This window comes from Urocampus carinirostris, chromosome 2 (genome assembly GCF_059441175.1).
Source record: "Urocampus carinirostris isolate Australia breed hairy pipefish chromosome 2, RoL_Ucar_1.0, whole genome shotgun sequence".
Taxonomy (NCBI): Eukaryota; Metazoa; Chordata; class Actinopteri; order Syngnathiformes; family Syngnathidae; genus Urocampus; species Urocampus carinirostris.
Genome location: NC_142350.1, coordinates 67,825,143 through 67,841,281, shown reverse-complemented (window position 1 = coordinate 67,841,281; position 16,139 = coordinate 67,825,143). Strand labels below are relative to the sequence as shown.

The 16,139-nt window shown below is 38.8% G+C and overlaps 1 protein-coding gene across 2 annotated transcripts; it reads left to right on the top strand.

Moving 5' to 3' along the window:
* The first annotated feature begins 3,191 nt into the window (after positions 1-3,191).
* Positions 3,192-15,164, top strand: s100a1 (S100 calcium binding protein A1). 2 transcript variants are annotated; one of them, XM_088328152.1, is made up of 5 exons: positions 3,199-3,274; positions 3,341-3,391; positions 7,363-7,397; positions 12,059-12,219; positions 14,965-15,164. In XM_088328152.1, exons 1-5 carry the CDS (start codon positions 3,228-3,230, stop codon positions 15,112-15,114), a joined length of 444 nt encoding a protein of 147 aa, XP_088184278.1. In that variant the 5' UTR covers positions 3,199-3,227; the 3' UTR covers positions 15,115-15,164. The 2 variants fall into 2 exon arrangements, with proteins under 2 accessions (XP_088184279.1, XP_088184278.1); XM_088328153.1 differs by lacking the exon at positions 7,363-7,397 and having other exon boundaries at positions 3,192-3,274.
* Positions 15,165-16,139: the final 975 nt, after the last annotated feature.

Below are 16,139 nucleotides of genomic sequence, written 5' to 3'. Positions count from 1 at the left end.
TTTAACTTGACCATGCCAATTTTGTTTTCGTGCAATGTTTAATAAAAATCTTGAAAAATAAATACATGATAAATCTTCTTTTTCTGATGATTTAAAGCAGGGGTGTCAAACTCATTTTAAGTCGGGGGCCACACGATAGAACAAACATTATGTCGGGGGCCGGACTAGTAGATTAAAGATAAAGAAAAAGAGAGCTAAAGAAATAAGAGAAAGAGGGAGGGAAAAGGAGAGAGGGTGGGACAAAGAAAGAGAGAGAGGGAGAGAGAGAGGGAGAGAGCGTGAGAAACAAAAGAGGTAAAAAGTCATGAGAGAGGGGAAAAAGAAAGGGAGAGGAAAATGAAATCCAAAGAGAAATAGAGAGACAGAAGGAGAGAAAAGAGAAAAGAAAATGCGAAGGGTAGGAAGAGAGAAAGAGAAAAGAGACAAAGAGCAACAAAGGAAGAGAAAAAGAGAGACACATAGAGCGAAAGAGACAGAGACAAAGAGTTGGAGCAAAGAGGTGGAAAAATAAAGAGAGAGAGAGAGAGAGAGAGAGGGAGAGAGAGAGAGAGGGAGAGAGCGTGAGAAACAAAAGAGGTAAAAAGTCGTGAGAGAGGGGAAAAAGAGAGGGAGAGGAAGAATGAAATCCAAAGAGAAATAGAAAGACAGAAGGAGAGAAGAGAGAAAAGAAAACGCGAAGGGTAGGAAGAGAGAAGAGAAAAGAGAGGAAAAAAGGAAGTTAGAGCAAAAGAAGTTAAAAGACACAGACAGAGAAACAGACAAAGAGCAACAAAGGAAGAGAAAAGGAGAGAGACAGAGTGACAGAGATGGAGACAGAGAGTGGGAGAAAAGGGGTGGAAAAGAGAGAGTGAGAGAGAGAGAGAGAGAGAGAGAGAGAGAGAGAGAGAGAGAGAGAGAGAGAGAGAGAGAGAGAGAGAGAGAAAGGGAGAAAAAGCGAGAGAGGGGGGAAGAAATAGACAGAAAGAAACCCAAAGAGAATTAGAAAGAGAGAAGGATAGAACGGGAAAGCAAAAGAGAGACAGGGAGGAGAGAAAAGGAAACAAGGAAAAGAGAGAAAAAAAAGGTAAAAAGACAGAGAGAGAGAGAGAGAGAGAGAGAGAGAGAAACAAAGAAAAAGAGAGTGAAAGAGAAACAGAGTGAGAAAAAAAGGGAGGAAAAGAGAGAGAGAAATAATACACAAGTTTAGTATCTTTGTGAGAGGCACCTGGCTTTGGCAACATCAAGTTGACATATTTCAACCTGCAGCTCGTTTTTCTCTTGCGCTTCTCTGAGTGTTGTCTCGAGGGGGCAGATTCAATCCCTTAGCAAGCCTAATCTGGCCCGCGGGCCGCCTGTTTGTGGTTTAAAGGCAGATGGCATCCAGGATCTCTTTGGTGCATTACCGCCCCCTATCGCTCCATCCTCGTCACTGTTCCGCTTCTTAAATACTGGAAATCTCTGAAAAGTGGAATGACGCATTGCAATGAAGAACGGTGACCAGATGATGAATGTGCTGGATCAGAGTCAGATTAGGAGGTTTCTCCTGCTACAGGTAAACATGGACACCCGTGTTATAGATTTCATGTGGGGGAGCAAACGCTTACCCCAAAAATCAGCCTGGAAAGGGATGGGCACCAGCAGGTTGTACTTGCCCAAGACACAACACAGGAAGTGGTGCCCCTACGACCCAAGTTATATTTGACTCCCCCGCTTTTAACACGCGTTCTCTCTTTCTTCATTCTTCTATTTCTTCCTTCTTTCATCTCTTCTTTGTTTCTTTCTCTCTCTCTTTGTCTCTATTTTTCTCTCTTCTTTTTTTCCTCCTATTCCTTCTTAATTTCTTTCTCTCTTACTTCTTTCTGTTTTACTCCAAAGAGATCCTGGATGCCATCTTCTTTTTTTCCTATAATTCCTTCTTTATTTCTTCCTCTCTTACTTCTTTTGATTTTTCTTGCTACCTTTCTTTCTTCTCTTTTCCTTCCTTCTTTCTCTCCCCCTTTTGTCCTTTCTTTCATTCTATCTTCCTATGCTTACGGCTTTCTCTCTTCCTTTTGTCCTGTCTTCATCTCCTGCTCTTTTTTCCTCTCTTCTTTTTTTTCCTCTTATTCCTTATTTTTTTCTTCCTCTCTTACTTTTTTTGATTTTTTCTTGCTACCTTTCTTTCTTCCCTTTTTCTTCCTTCTTTCTCTCCCCTTTTGTCCTTTCTTTCATTCTCTCTTCCTATGGTCCTGTCTTTCTTTCTTCCTTTTGTCCTGTCTTCATCTCTTGCTATTTTTTGTCTCTTTTTTCCTCTTAGTCCTTCTTTATTTCTACCTCTCTTACTTCTTTCTATTTTTCTCTCTTCTTTTGAATTTTCTTGCTACTTTCTTTTCTCTCTCTTCCTTCCTTCTTTCTTTCTCTCCCCTTTTGTCCTTTCCTCCATTCTCTCTTCCTGTGGTCCCGTCTTTCGCTCTTCCTTTTGCCCTGTCTTCATCTTTTACTCTTCTTGTCACTTTTTTCCTCTCTTCTTTTTTCTCTTATTCCTTCTTTATTTCTTTCTATCTTACTTCTTTCTGTTTTTCTCTCTTCTTTTGATTTTTCTTGCTACCTTTTTTTTCTTCTCTCTTCCTTCCTTCTTTTTTTCTCTCCCCTTTTGTCCTTTCCTCCATTCTCTCTTCCTATGGTCCTGTCTTTCTCTCTTCCTTTTGTCCTGTCTTCATTTCTTGCTCTTTTTGTCTCTTTTTCCCTCTCTTCTTTTTTCTCTTATTCCTTCTTTATTTCTACCTCTCTTACTTCTTTCTGTTTTTCTCTCTTCTTTTGATTTTTCTTGCTACCTTCTTTTCTTCTCTCTTCCTCCCTTTTTTTTCTCTCCCCCTTTTGTCCTTTCTTTCATTCTCTCTTCCTATGCTCCTCTCTTTCTCTCTTCCTTTTCTCCTGTCTTCATCTCTTGCTCTTTTTCCTCTCTTCTTTTTTTTCCTCTTATTCCTTCTTTATTTCTTCCTCTCGTAAATCTTTATGTCTCTCTCTCTTCTTTTTATTTTTTCTTGTTGCCTTTTTTTCTTCTTTTTATTTTTTCTTGTTGCCTTTTTTTCTTCTTTGCTTCTTTCATTCTCTCTTCCTTTTGTCCTGTCTTCATTCTCTCCCTTTTGTCCTTTCTTTTTCTCTTTGACAGGCCTGTTTCTCTTCGCCGCATTACCACCAACGGCCAAAGGGGTCGCTGTGGTCAAAGAGACGATGGATCGAGCGCAGGTGAGAAGAAGGCACGATTGATGAGTCGCCAGCTGAATTCACTCGAGCTTGATGACGGCGACGTCGGGTGAGTTTTGGGGCTCATTTGATTCATAAAAAGAAACAAAATGGTTTTAAAATGTGTCCGTTTTAGAAGGTGTACTGTTAAGGCGTCAAATGAAGTGGCAGCTTCTTCCTGTATGAGGTAAGAAACGAAATTTACAATGTTTCACTTTGTTTTAGTAGAACTGGCTGGCTTTGACTCATATATACATATATATATATATATATATACATACATACATATGTTATATTTTTCTTTTTATATTATATAATATGTTATATTTTTCTTTTTATATTATATAATGTTATGTTATATTTTTATTATGTGAATAATAACGGACCATTATTATGCCACTTTAATATTGTCGCGCCATTGAAATGTTACAATCAGGGTTAGGTAGGATTACTTTCAATGACTTTTGGATTACTCCGATACCAAATATGCTAATAAAAAAACAAACTAAATATGAATCAAATGATGACTCACAACACGTGGTAAGCTTTCTCTCCTGGCTTTGGTCCCTTTGATCTCTGGCAAAACGAATATCAAATGCAGGGTTGGGTAGGGTTACTTTAACTGGATTACTTTCAATGACTTTTGGATGACTCCAATACCAAATATGCTAAGAGGGGCGGCAGTAGCTCAGGAGGTAGAGCGATCGTTTTAGGATTAAGGGATCCCAGTTCGAATCCCGGCTTGTCCGTGTTACATGTCGAAGTGTCCTTGGGTAAGACATTGAACCCCCAATTACCCCCAATAAGCAGGTTAGTGCCTTACATGGCTGCACAGATCACGGCCGCTATTGGGAAATGTGAAGCACAATGTAAAGCGCTTTGGGAAGTCATTGACTTGAAAAGCGCTATATAAATGCAGATCATTTCAGAAAAGACAAAAGAAACTAAATAGGAATAAAATGATGACTCGCAACACGTGGTAAGCTTTCTCTCCTGGCTTTGATCCCTTTGATCTCCGGCAAAACGAACATCAAATGTGACAGAAACAAAATGAAAATCAATCCAAACAGCTTTTTGCCGTTCCATGTATTCCGTTACTCCCCTAGCCTGCACAAAATGGAGTCATTTTATTCCTATTTAGTTTCTTTTGTCTTTTATTAGCATATTTGGAATTGGAGTCATCCAAAAGTCATTGAAAGTAATCCAGTTAAAATAACCCCACCCAACCCTAGTTACAATATAATAATATATTGTCAGTTTTAAAGGGTCAATGAGTGAAAAAAATATGTATGTATATGCAAAGGCGCTGAAATGAAATATTTAAAACTAAATCGCACAATCTGATATTTCACCATACCTAATACCGTAATGTTTATAATGTATTTTATATACGTTTCTATAACATATTTCATTTGTTTTAAGAGGTGTATTTTAACAAAATGGCAAAAGTGATGTTAAAGTTTGAACCACTAGCTTGAAATGCTTTAGACCAGGGGGCCGGACTAGTAGATTAAAGAGAAAGAAAAAGAGACAAAGAAATAAGAGAGAGGGCGGGACAAAGAGAGGGAGAGAGCATGAGAAACAAGAGATAAAGTCATGAGAGAGGGGGAAAAGAAAGGGAGAGGAAGAAATCCAAAGAGAAATAGAAAGACAGAAGGAGAGAAAAGAGAAAGCACAAAGGGTAGGAAGAGGGAGAGAAAGGAAGTTGGAGCAAAAGAGGTTAAAAGACAGAGAGAGGAAGAGAAAAAGAGTCAGGGTGGGAGAGAGAGAGAACTAAATATAAGTACAGTGTCTTTGTTGGAGGCACCTGGCTTTGGCAACTTCAAGTGGACATATTTCAACCTGCAGCTCGTTTTTCTCTTGCGCTTCTCTGAGTGTTGTCTCGCGGGCCACCTCTTTGACACCTGTGCCTTAGACCAGGCCTGCAGGTAGGATTAAGCCGACCATAAATTGAAGTCTATCATTTCTATGGACGTTATTTTTAAAAATAAGCCAAATTCTTTCCAAGGATCCTTTTTTTTTTCTCAATAATAACTGTTACCAAGAGGTGATTAAAAAAATTGGTGTTATTTTTGAAACAGAAGAGAAACAAATGACGGTACTAATAGCCGTGTCTGTATTTCTCTTTATATTATACAGTAGAATAAAAACCTTCTCTACAAAGGTACGTTTTAGTCGAAAAAGAATAAAAAAGGGCAGTGTTGCAGTTTGTATGGCGTGGTGAATTGGTCGAGGTGTAAAACTGCAATCACTCGACTAATCTCATCCATCCATTATTTGCACCGCTTATCCTCAGTAGGGTCGTGGGGGTGCTGGAGCCCATTTCCGGGCAGTGGGCAGGGGACACCCTGAACCGGTTGCCAGCCAATCACAGGGACAGAAAATTAGCTCACTGATTTACACCTAGGGACAATTTGGACCGGCCAATCCACCTGAAATGCATGTCTTCGGAATGTGGGAGAAAACCGGAGTGCCCGGAGGAAACCCACGCAAGCACGGGGAGAACATGCAAACTCCGCACAGGAAGTTTCAATCTCATGACCTCAGAACTGTGCCGCACACGCGCTAACCACTGCGCCGCTGTGCTACCCACTAGTTACTAATGTAGGCTAAATGCAGGGTTAGGTAGGGTTACTTTAACTGGATTACCTTCAATTTTTTGGGGATTACTCCAATAGCAAATATGCTAATAAAAGACAAAAAAAACTAAATAGGAATAAAATGACTACATTTTGTGCAGGCTTGGAGTAATGGAACAGTAAAAATTATGTTGGCAAGCTGTTTGGATTGATTTTCATTTTGTTTCTGTCGCATTTGATGTTAGTTTTGCCGGAGATCAAAGCCAGGAGAGAAAGCTTACCACGTGTTGTGAGTCATCATTTTGTCCATATTTAGTTTCTTTTGTCTTTTATTAGCATATTTGGTATTGGAGTCATCCAAAAGTCATTGAAAGTAATCCAGTTAAAGTAACCCTACCCAACCCTGCATTTTATGTTCGTTTTGCCGGAGATCAAAGCCAGGAGAGAAAGCTTACCACGTGTTGTGAGTCATCATTTTACAGTGGGACCTCGGTTATCACGCTTAATGGGGACCAAAACCATCCGCAAAGTAGCGGCGCACCTTAAAAATGTTTTTCTTTTTTTTTTAATTTATTATTATATTTTATTTTTTTAAACCTGGTTAATCGGGACCAAAACCACCCACGAAAAGTGAAAATTTCAATATAGCGACGCCCCTTCAAAAATGCTTTAAAAAAAAAAATATATATATATATAATATATATATATATATATATAATTTTATTTAAGTTTATTTTATTATTTTTTTTTTAGGGCTGCAAAGTAGCGAGGTCCCACTGTATTCATAATTCGTTTCTTTTGTCTTTTATTGGCATATTTGGTATTGGAGTTATCCAAAAGTCATTGAAAGTAACCCTAACCAACCCTGGCTAAATGTTGTATTGGTTAAAAAAAAATAAATAAATAAAAAAAAAAATGGCGTCGACGTACTTTAACTGATCCAGCCTTCCTCACAAACAGTCCATATCCAGTTCGACATCCGTGCCTTAGACAAATTTGGGTGAAGATTCTGAAAGTGTAGCGATTACTAGATAAATGAAGTACTGAAATTAGGAGATCCAGAGTATATATTTGTGAGAGCCGATTGAAATCTTCAGGTGGTGTCCAGGTAGCTCGCTACAGGGGGGGGGTCACCTGCCGCTTTTTCCATTCTTTTATTCCGAGGTGATACGACTCCTCGTTTCCGACACTGCCCCCCTACGTCGCCGCTTCTCGGGTGTCCCTTACCGGTGCCAACCTGTGGACAAAACGTCTCGTAGGAGACCTGCTGCCTTCGGAGGGAGATTCACACTTCCGGCAGTATCCTTGTGTTGAAAAATAAAAATATAAAGATATAGAATACAAAAATATCCAATATGTTTTGCTATGGAGTATTTGAATAGTGCTACATAAAATACACACTGTCATAAAAACAGGGTAATAGGCAAATGTGGGGTTTAATATGGGCTTTTGCTCCCCCCGGATGGAGTTAAAGAGCCTCATGGCATGAGCAAGAAATTTTCACTAAACCATAAAATTGACGCCGGCCAATGTCGATTGTTGCTATTGGAGCTAACTCGGTGTGGTCATGTGATTGCAGGATGCTGTGTTGCTGCTTGAAAGCATGCAGTGGCGGTAATATTCTATTTTATTGGATTTTGTGTGAATAAAAACACTCGGGAGCAATGTTCCCTGTCATTTTCCTTACGGGTCTGAGCGTTCACGCAAAGTCGGTGAGCAACGCTTGAAACAACAGTGAGCAACGGCAATCCCAAGTGTGGCAATGTAACTTGATGTCCAAAACTTGACATCAAGTTACATTTTGCTGAGTTTCCGGCAATGCAAAAAAAAAAAAAAAATCACTTTTAAATTATTGAGTAATGTATTATTGCAAAGGTTGTACGGCCTACAAACGTCTAAATTCTTTTACAAGATTACCATTTATTTTTTTTCCTGGTATCTTTAGTCGCATAATACTAACATTTTGGGAGGCTTATTGAGTCAGTTGCAAGATACAGAACTTTATTTAATCACATTTTTGAGTGGAAGTACAAAGTTGGCAACAAGATCGACTTTTTCTTCTTTTTTCCCTGTTTTTTTCTTAATTCCTTTAAAAGTATCTGTATTCCTAGCTGTTACTCTATTCTTTTTGTTCTCTATTTACTTTTTTTACTTTTTCTCTTCTCAGCATTTGACTTTTTCATTTTTGTATTTTTTTCTGTTTTGTTCTATTCCCCCTTCCTTTAAGTCATTTTGTCCATAATCTTGCATAATATTTGGTCATGTAGGGATGAAAGAAGCAAAAACATGAAGAGCTGGTTCATTTTAGTGAGCCGAGCCGAAGAAGCCGGTTCTCGAAAAATTCTACTGACTTTACTCGACTTCCTTCTACTTCGACCTTGACTTCCAAATACCGCATTTAGAACACCGCGTCAGGGGAACCCTTGTATTTTGACCTTCATGCACTGTAACTTTGACTCAATTAGCAATTTCGAGCCCTGATTTTTGTGAGCTGGCTAGATTTTCTTGTGCGCGGAAAAGCTCTGGGTAGTGCTCAGCTTAGAGGGAACGTTGCTCAGGAGTGAATGGTGGCCTGACAATTCCAGTTTGAGGCCTGTGTGAAAGTGTCATTTGTGACGGGCAAAAATCTCCAATATTCATTTAAATGTATAGATATTACATGGTTGTATTCAGGGTTGGGTAGGGTTACTTTAACTTGATGACTTTTGGATGACTCCGATACCAAATATGCTAATAAAAGACAAAAGAAACTCAATATGAATCAAATGATGACTCACAACACATGGTAAGCTTTCTCTTCTGGCTTTGATCTCTTTGATCTCCGGCAAAACGAACATCAAATGCGACAGAAACAAAATCCAAACAGCTTGCCAACATTATTTTTGCCGTTCCATGTATTCAGTTACTTCCCAAGCCTGCACAAAGGTGAGTCATTTTATTCCTATTTAGTTTTTGTCTTTTATTAGCATATTTGGTATTAGTCATCCAAAAGTAACCCTACCCAGCCCTGGTTGTATTCCCCCTCGCACCCCCCAAAAAAAACTCAAATAGTAACTGTTTTTAAACTCGGGCTGTGAAATTATAACTTCGATTTAACAAAAGGCATTGAGGATTATCCAGCTATTTGTCACCTACCACATAAGTTTCTTAAACACTTGGTAATTATTAACCCTTGGATGCATGAACTAGCAGTACAAACCCTTTCCCATTGGGGTGGGGAAAATGGCATGTTGTAAACATATTAATAGGTGACACTATAATAACGCATAGTCATTTTTGAGCCCACTTGTGCAGCCGAGGAATATTTGGTTTAGAAAAAAAAAAACACAAGCACAGAAATTATTATTGTGTTGAATTATTAAACTATACCGTTTTACCAAAATGTTGGCGTTTCGGCTCCTCCCATGGGCGTGCCAAGCAGTTTTGCGCCCAACATTCTCCATGAGTCCTGTTATCAAAATTCCCTTGACAAAGTATTATGCATTTCGGACAGCCTGACCTTGTACATTGAACTTAAGCCCACTCAGTGAGAATCTTCATTGCATTAAACTGAGTCAATCATCCTTTTATAGTGAAATGTATAAAATCCTTTAGTTGCTTATTTTTTTGTGTAAAATACCGTATTTTCCGCACTATAAGGCGCACCTTATTTATGGAACAAAATTAATTTGCAAATTCTTTCAACTAACTTGCAGCCGCCGACTCGATTTTCCCCTGAACGCCAAGTAGTCCGCCGTGTATGCTGGGATTTATTTACCGGAGTTTCATTGGCTAACCAATGTGTCCATCATTTGAATCGATCACTATTGGCTAAAGTTATTCGGAGGTCAAGGGGCGGATCCTTTTTATCATTTCCAGGCTGGCATTGGCTTAAACGGCAAAACAAAGCCTGCAATTGGCCGAAAAAGATGACTGTTTATAGCACGTGGCTGACGGCATACAGAAAGCATTTTTTACTATACTGTATTTGTAAACATTTTATTCTCCTGGATTTACTAAACTCACGGATATGAGGACCACGGCTGCACATTATTATGATCACAACGACTTCGGTGAGCTACTCCGGCTATATATTTTCCCAGTATCTTGTTTCAGACTGAACTCGATGTTTCTGTGATAAGCGGTGCAGATAATGGATGGAATGGAGTGTCTATTTTTAAATTCAACTCAATTCTAAGTGTTTATTGTCATATGCACAAGTTGCGAGCGGAAAAGGAAATAGAAACTAAGGAATGGTTGGCATTTCTTGAATCCCAAGACTTTAACCTTCCGAAGGATGCATTTGAGTGACATCGTACGGACACCGCATCCGACACGTATTTGCTTCTTTGCAAGCTTTGGGAATGTTAAGGGGGTAATCAGTTGGACTGAACTATCTGACTGTTTTGTCGACGTTCCCATTGTAGCGCCTTATAATCCGGTGCGCCTTATGTATGTCAAAAATAGGACCAAAAACTATTTTTTCGGGGTGCGCCCTATAACCCGGTGCGGAAAATACGGTAGATGTAATTAACGTATTTACTGGGCCAATTTTCCCCTACAAAATATCTATTTGCACCATTTCTAGTCAAACAAATGATTGAACAAGCGACTTTTCAGCGTATACCGTACTAAATGTTACCCTTTTGCGTTGTACTTTAACTCCGACTTGCATTAACCTCGTCCAAAAACTGCAATGACATGAATATTCGTGCCTTCTCGGACTAAAATAAGGAAGATTCTTTTTGGTAACTGTGTCGTGTTTGTAAAACTCGACAATTGAGCGCTCAGATTTCAAAACTCGTTTTTCTAGTTGGTGGTCCAAGTCTGAATACATTTTTCCAATAAGAAATAATGGTAAAGTCATTAATCCGTTCTGTGCCATCTAAACGGTCCATGATTTTTCAATAAAACATTTCCTAGCAATTTAGTCCCATTTGTATATTATGGTACATTATTTATTTATACTTTATTAGAGTGATCGATACTTTATTCATCCCCTGTAGGGAAATTCAGACTTCCAGCAGTATCCTTGTTGAAAATAAAAGAAATGGATACATAAAAACACTATATAACGTGTTGCTATAGATCAGGGGTGTCCAACTCTTTTGAACTCTGGGGGCCACACGATAGAACAAACATTCTGTAGGGGGCCGGACGAGTAGATTAAAGAGAAAGAAAGAGAGATCAAGAAATAAGAGAAAGAGGGAGGGAAAAGGAGAGAGGGCGGGACAAATAAAGAAAAAGAGAGAGGGAGAGAGCGTGAGAAACAAAAGAAAAACTCGTGAGGGGGGGGAAAGAAAGGGAGAGGAAGAAAAAAATCCAAAGAGAAATGGAAAGACAGAAGGAAAGTGTGAAGGGTATGAAGAGAGAATAGGGAAAAAGGAAGTTAGAGCAAAAGAGGTTAAAAGACACAGAGAGAAAGAGACAAAGGGCAATAAAGGAAGAGAAAAAGAGAGAGAGAAAAATACAAGTATAGTGTCTTTGTTCGAGGCACCTGGCTTTGGCAACATCAAGTTGACATATTTCAACCTGCAGCTTGTTTTTTTTCTTGTGCTTCTCTGGGTCTTATCTCGCGGGCCAGATTTAATCCCTTAGCGGGCCTGATCTGGCCCGCGGGCCGCCTGTTTGACACCTGTGATATAGAGTATTTAAATAGTGCTACATTAATACAAATAGGGTGATGTTCAAATATGGGCTTTTACTTTGTGAGTTTTTCCTTGCCCTCATGTTGGTTCCAGATCAGGGGATGATGAAATAAGTCTGAAAATTAACCTGTGCAGCCCTTTTGAGACTCTTTGTGATTAAGGGCGTCACAAATAAAAATGAAATAATGATCTGCATATCTATAACGCTTTTCAAGTCAATGACTTCCCAAAGCGCTTTACAATGTGCTCCACATTTCCCAATAGCGGCCATGTAAGACTCTAACCTGCTTATTGGGGGTATGAGGGGTTCAGTGTCTTACCCAAGGACACTTCGACATGTAACCGGGATTCGAACTGGGATCCCTTGATCCCAAAACAAGCGCTCTGCCGCCCAAATGACTTGACTGACTCCCCCGGGTGGAGTTCAAGAGCCTCATGGCATGAGAGAAATGATTTTTCAAATTAAGATACCTTTTGAAGTGGCGTGCCAGACTAACCAGGTAATCTTGCTGCAAAATGTCATCTGTAATCTCATCACGCGCTTGTAAACCAATGCTCTTGATGTTTCCTGTGATTCTAATTAGCGATACTGCAGTGTGGTTGTAATGGATTACAAATTCTTTCCTGTTTTTCACTCCCGTCTGGCAGACACAGAACAAGTGGAGAAAATGAGCCGTCGGCTGGAGAAGGCCATCCAGGGTCTCATCACCATCTTCCACTCGTACTCGGCCAAAGAGGGCGACAAGCACAAGTTGAGCAAAGCCGAGCTCAAGACGCTCCTTCAGGAGGAACTCTCCGATATCATGGCGGTGAGACGCTCGTATTCCGGTCTGGTTTTCCAAATCCTGGTCCTGAACGCGAGCCCTTTTCAGTGTTTATTTGAACTTTGAAAAGTGATGGGACTCGCATGCTCAAATCTATGGGTCCCAACCAGTGTTCCCTCGAAGCTGCACATTCTCTGCGCACAAGAAAATCTAGCTGGCGCACAAAAATCAGGGCTCAAAATTGTTAATTAAGAAGCCAATTAAGTCAAAGTTACAGTGCATGAAGGTCAAAATACACGGGTTCCCCCGAAAATGCGGTATTTTGAAGTCGAGTCGAAGTAGAACGAAGTTGAGTAAAGTTAGTAGAGTTGGTCGAGAACCGGCTTCTTCGGCTCGGCTCCCGAAAAGGAACCGACTCTTTTGGGTCCTAAACGGCTCTTCGGGTTGTTTTTGCTTCTTTCATCCCAACATGACAAAATATGATGTAAAACTATGCACAAAATGACTTAAAAGAAGGGGGGGAATAGAACAAAAAGAAAAAAAATACCAACATGAAAAAGTAGTGAGAAGCTGAGGAAAAAAAGAAGGAAAAATTTAGAAAAAAAGCCAAAAGAAATGTAGGAACAAAGAAAAATAACAGCTCGTGAAAAAATAAACCCAATGAGATTTTTTTTAAAGTATTTTTTTAAAAAGTAGAAAAAAAAAAAACACGGAAAAAAGATGTCTTGAAGGAAGTGTTTTGACTCCCAGAATGCACTCTGCGGAACTAACTAGGACATGACATGGGGAGGGTTGCTTTCAAATTATTTGTGCCCAAACCACAGGTTACTGTAATTTCTGCACTATAAGGCTCACCAAGTCTTTAGTCATATCATTTTCATACATAAGGCACACTGGACTATAAGACGCGGGATTCTTTGTGTTTATTAGTTGGGTTGTCCATTCAGTCACGGTATAAATCAGTGCAATGGTTGATTAAAATCCCTGTTTGTAACTGGAATCGACCCCGGTTCGCAGCTTTGAGGGTGCTGATTCTTTCCTACTAAACCACCGGTGATAAGTACTTGGCACAGCAGCTGAAAAGAAAGTTTGTGTTGCATTCAAATCATTTCCAATGATATCAAGTGAATCTTGTTGCCAACGTTGTACTTCCACTCAAAAATGTGATTAAGTACAGTTCTGTATCTTGCAACCGACTCAATAAGCCCCCAAAAATGTTAATATTATGCGACAAAAGATATCAGGAAATAAAAAGAAATGGATATTTTGTGAAAGAATTGTAAGACCAAACGACGTTTGTAGGCCATCGTACATGAGTCAATTCATTCAAAAGTGAAACATTTTTTTGCATTGCCGGAAACTCAACAAAATGTAACTTGATGTCAAGTTTTGGACATGTTTGCTCATGACTTAGTTGCCACACTTGGGATTACGGTTGCTCACTGTTGTTTCAAGCGTCGCTCACCGACTTTGTGTGAACGCTCAGACCCCTAAGGAAAATGACAGGGAACATTGGTCCCAACAGATCTATGGCTCCCCAAAATTGAGTCTTGTCCAGGTTAAAATTGTAAATCGGCGACAAATATATCATATAAATCTATATATTCATTCAGTTTTAATAATCGGCTAATTGGTAATACAAAGCAGTTATCACTTCAGATTTTTCAGTTCACAATATTGTACATTCTATTCGACATTGGCAGCGCGGTGGTTAGTGCGTGTGCGGCACAGTTCTGAGATTAAGAGTTCAAATCCAGCTACCAACTTTCCTGTGCGGAGTTTGCATGTTCTCCCCGTGCTTGCGTGGGTTTCTTCTTCCGGGTTTCCTCCCACATTCCAAAAACATGCATGTCAGGATAATTGTCCGGTCCAAATTGTCTCTAGGTGTGAATGAGCGAATGAGTTGTCTGTCCCTGTGTGCCCTGCGACTGGCTTGCAACCAGTTCAGGGTGTCCCTTGCCCACTGCCCTAAAATGGCTGGGATGGGCTCCAGCGACCCTACTGAGGACAAGCGGTGTATATAATGGATGGATCATGGAATATTGTACATTATACAAAATAATATTGCTGAAATAATTATATATTATATATATTATATATGTATATTTTCATTCAGTTTTAATCATCAGATTATTGGTAATGCAAAGCAGTTATCACTTCAGATTTTTCAGTTCATATATTCTTCATGGTTTGCTGTCCTGCCTCAGTTGTAATGCCTTCTCAAGGTCCAATCCATTATCATCCTCCTCATAGCGTCACCAGGAATATCATTGAGTCCATTTTGGCAGAAAAGTCCTTTTCTTGCTCGTATTCTTTTGTTTATTTTCTTTCATCGAATCGTTCGCTTCAACACACGTGTTTTCCTTTCTTCCGAAGAATTTCTCCATTTTTGTCGTACCGGAATTATTGCCCTTGTTATCACTTTCTGCATTAAGTTTCGACTTATTACTGACACTGAAGAAATTACCTATTTTATTTTATTTATTTATTTATTTATTTTTTAAACCTTCCTTCAACAACCACAACAATAACGTGATCTCAATTGCCGATCGCGGCGTGCAGATAAAAACTTTGAACCGCGAGACCAAAACAACAATGGCGGATCTGCCTGGCTGGCCAAAGTTTGGAGTACGGTAAATCTTTGTTTAAAAAAAAAAAAAAAAAAAGGAATCTGGTAATGACAATTTTGTGTCCAAAAAGTTGCGTCCCAGGGATGCTTGATTTGAGACTATGCGTCCCCAGCAAAAAAAACATAACACTTTTTTTTTTGTTTTGTTTTTTTGTGACCAGGGCTGCAGCGACGCGGCCGCCGTGGACAAAATCATGACAGACCTGGATGAGAACGGAGACCAGCAACTGGACTTTCAGGAATTTGTGGTTCTGGTGGCGGCGCTCACGGTTGCCTGTAATGAATTCTTTGAAGGATCCAGCAAAAAATAAGCTTGGGAATCGTTTTTTCTGCATTGCAATAAATGTGTTAAGCGTTTAAAGTCCGTTTTCTGCACTTATTCGAGTGGCAACTGAATTCCAAATACTGATGTCTAGGGTTTGCATTTCATTGCATTTTTAAAGACTTCTAAACCCAATTTTCCAGTATCTCCAGTACCATTAAAAGAAATGATGGAATAGTTCATTATTGCTCCAACACTAAATGTAAATTGTCTGCATTTATATAGCGCCTCACACTCTGTCTTTAAACGCATTTTGGACTTAAGACCTTTTAAAAATATAAAGCTTTTTTTTTCCTCTTTTTTTTCACTTTTCTCCCTTTTTTTCCTCTTTTTTCCTTTTTTTTCACTTTTTTTCCTTTTTTTTTTTTTTTTTTTTTTTTTTTAAGAATAATGAATTCAATGCCTTTGACTTTTCAAGGATCTGCTGGAATGACTGAACCTGTGTCCCAGATTAGTACAAATCAACTTAATGTCAATAACCCCCGGTGATGGAAATGATTGGTTAGTACCCGGAGTAAAAACTACAAAATTGAAAGAAAATACTACTTGGGTGTCTTGGCAGAGATACAAAGAAGCTTTTATATCCGTATTTTTGTAGTTTTATTATACAGTATTTATGCAAAAGTAATTTTGTTTTTCCATCGTAGAAATTTGTTTTTGTAGTTGTATTTCTGGAGTCATAAATTTGTAGTATTACTGTAGTTTTATAGTATATCTATAGTCATAATTTATGTAGCATTTCTGTAGTATTTTTGCAATAACTTATAGTAATTTTTATTTTGTGGTATTTCTACAGTATTTATTTTTTTCCATAGTATGATTTTTGAAGTTGTAAATATTGAGTATTTCCCTCTTAATACTCCTGTAGCAGAATTTTTGTATTGTAGTATTCCTATAATTTTATTTTATAGTAAAAGCAAAAGTATATTTATAGTGGACATTTTGTAGTTTCTGTATTGCTGTAGTCATAAATTTGTAGTAACTTGTAGTGTTTTTTTTTTTTTTTTTTTTTTT

Bases quoted from the DNA above. Each gene is read 5' to 3' on its own strand.
- s100a1 (XM_088328152.1), top strand. From the start codon at position 3,228: ATGAGTCGCCAGCTGAATTCACTCGAGCTTGATGACGGCGACGTCGG. The intron at 3,392-7,362 runs GTAAGAAACGAA...ATGTGATTGCAG, and splicing joins GCAGCTTCTTCCTGTATGAG to GATGCTGTGTTGCTGCTTGA. The intron at 7,398-12,058 runs GTAATATTCTAT...CCCGTCTGGCAG, and splicing joins CTTGAAAGCATGCAGTGGCG to ACACAGAACAAGTGGAGAAA.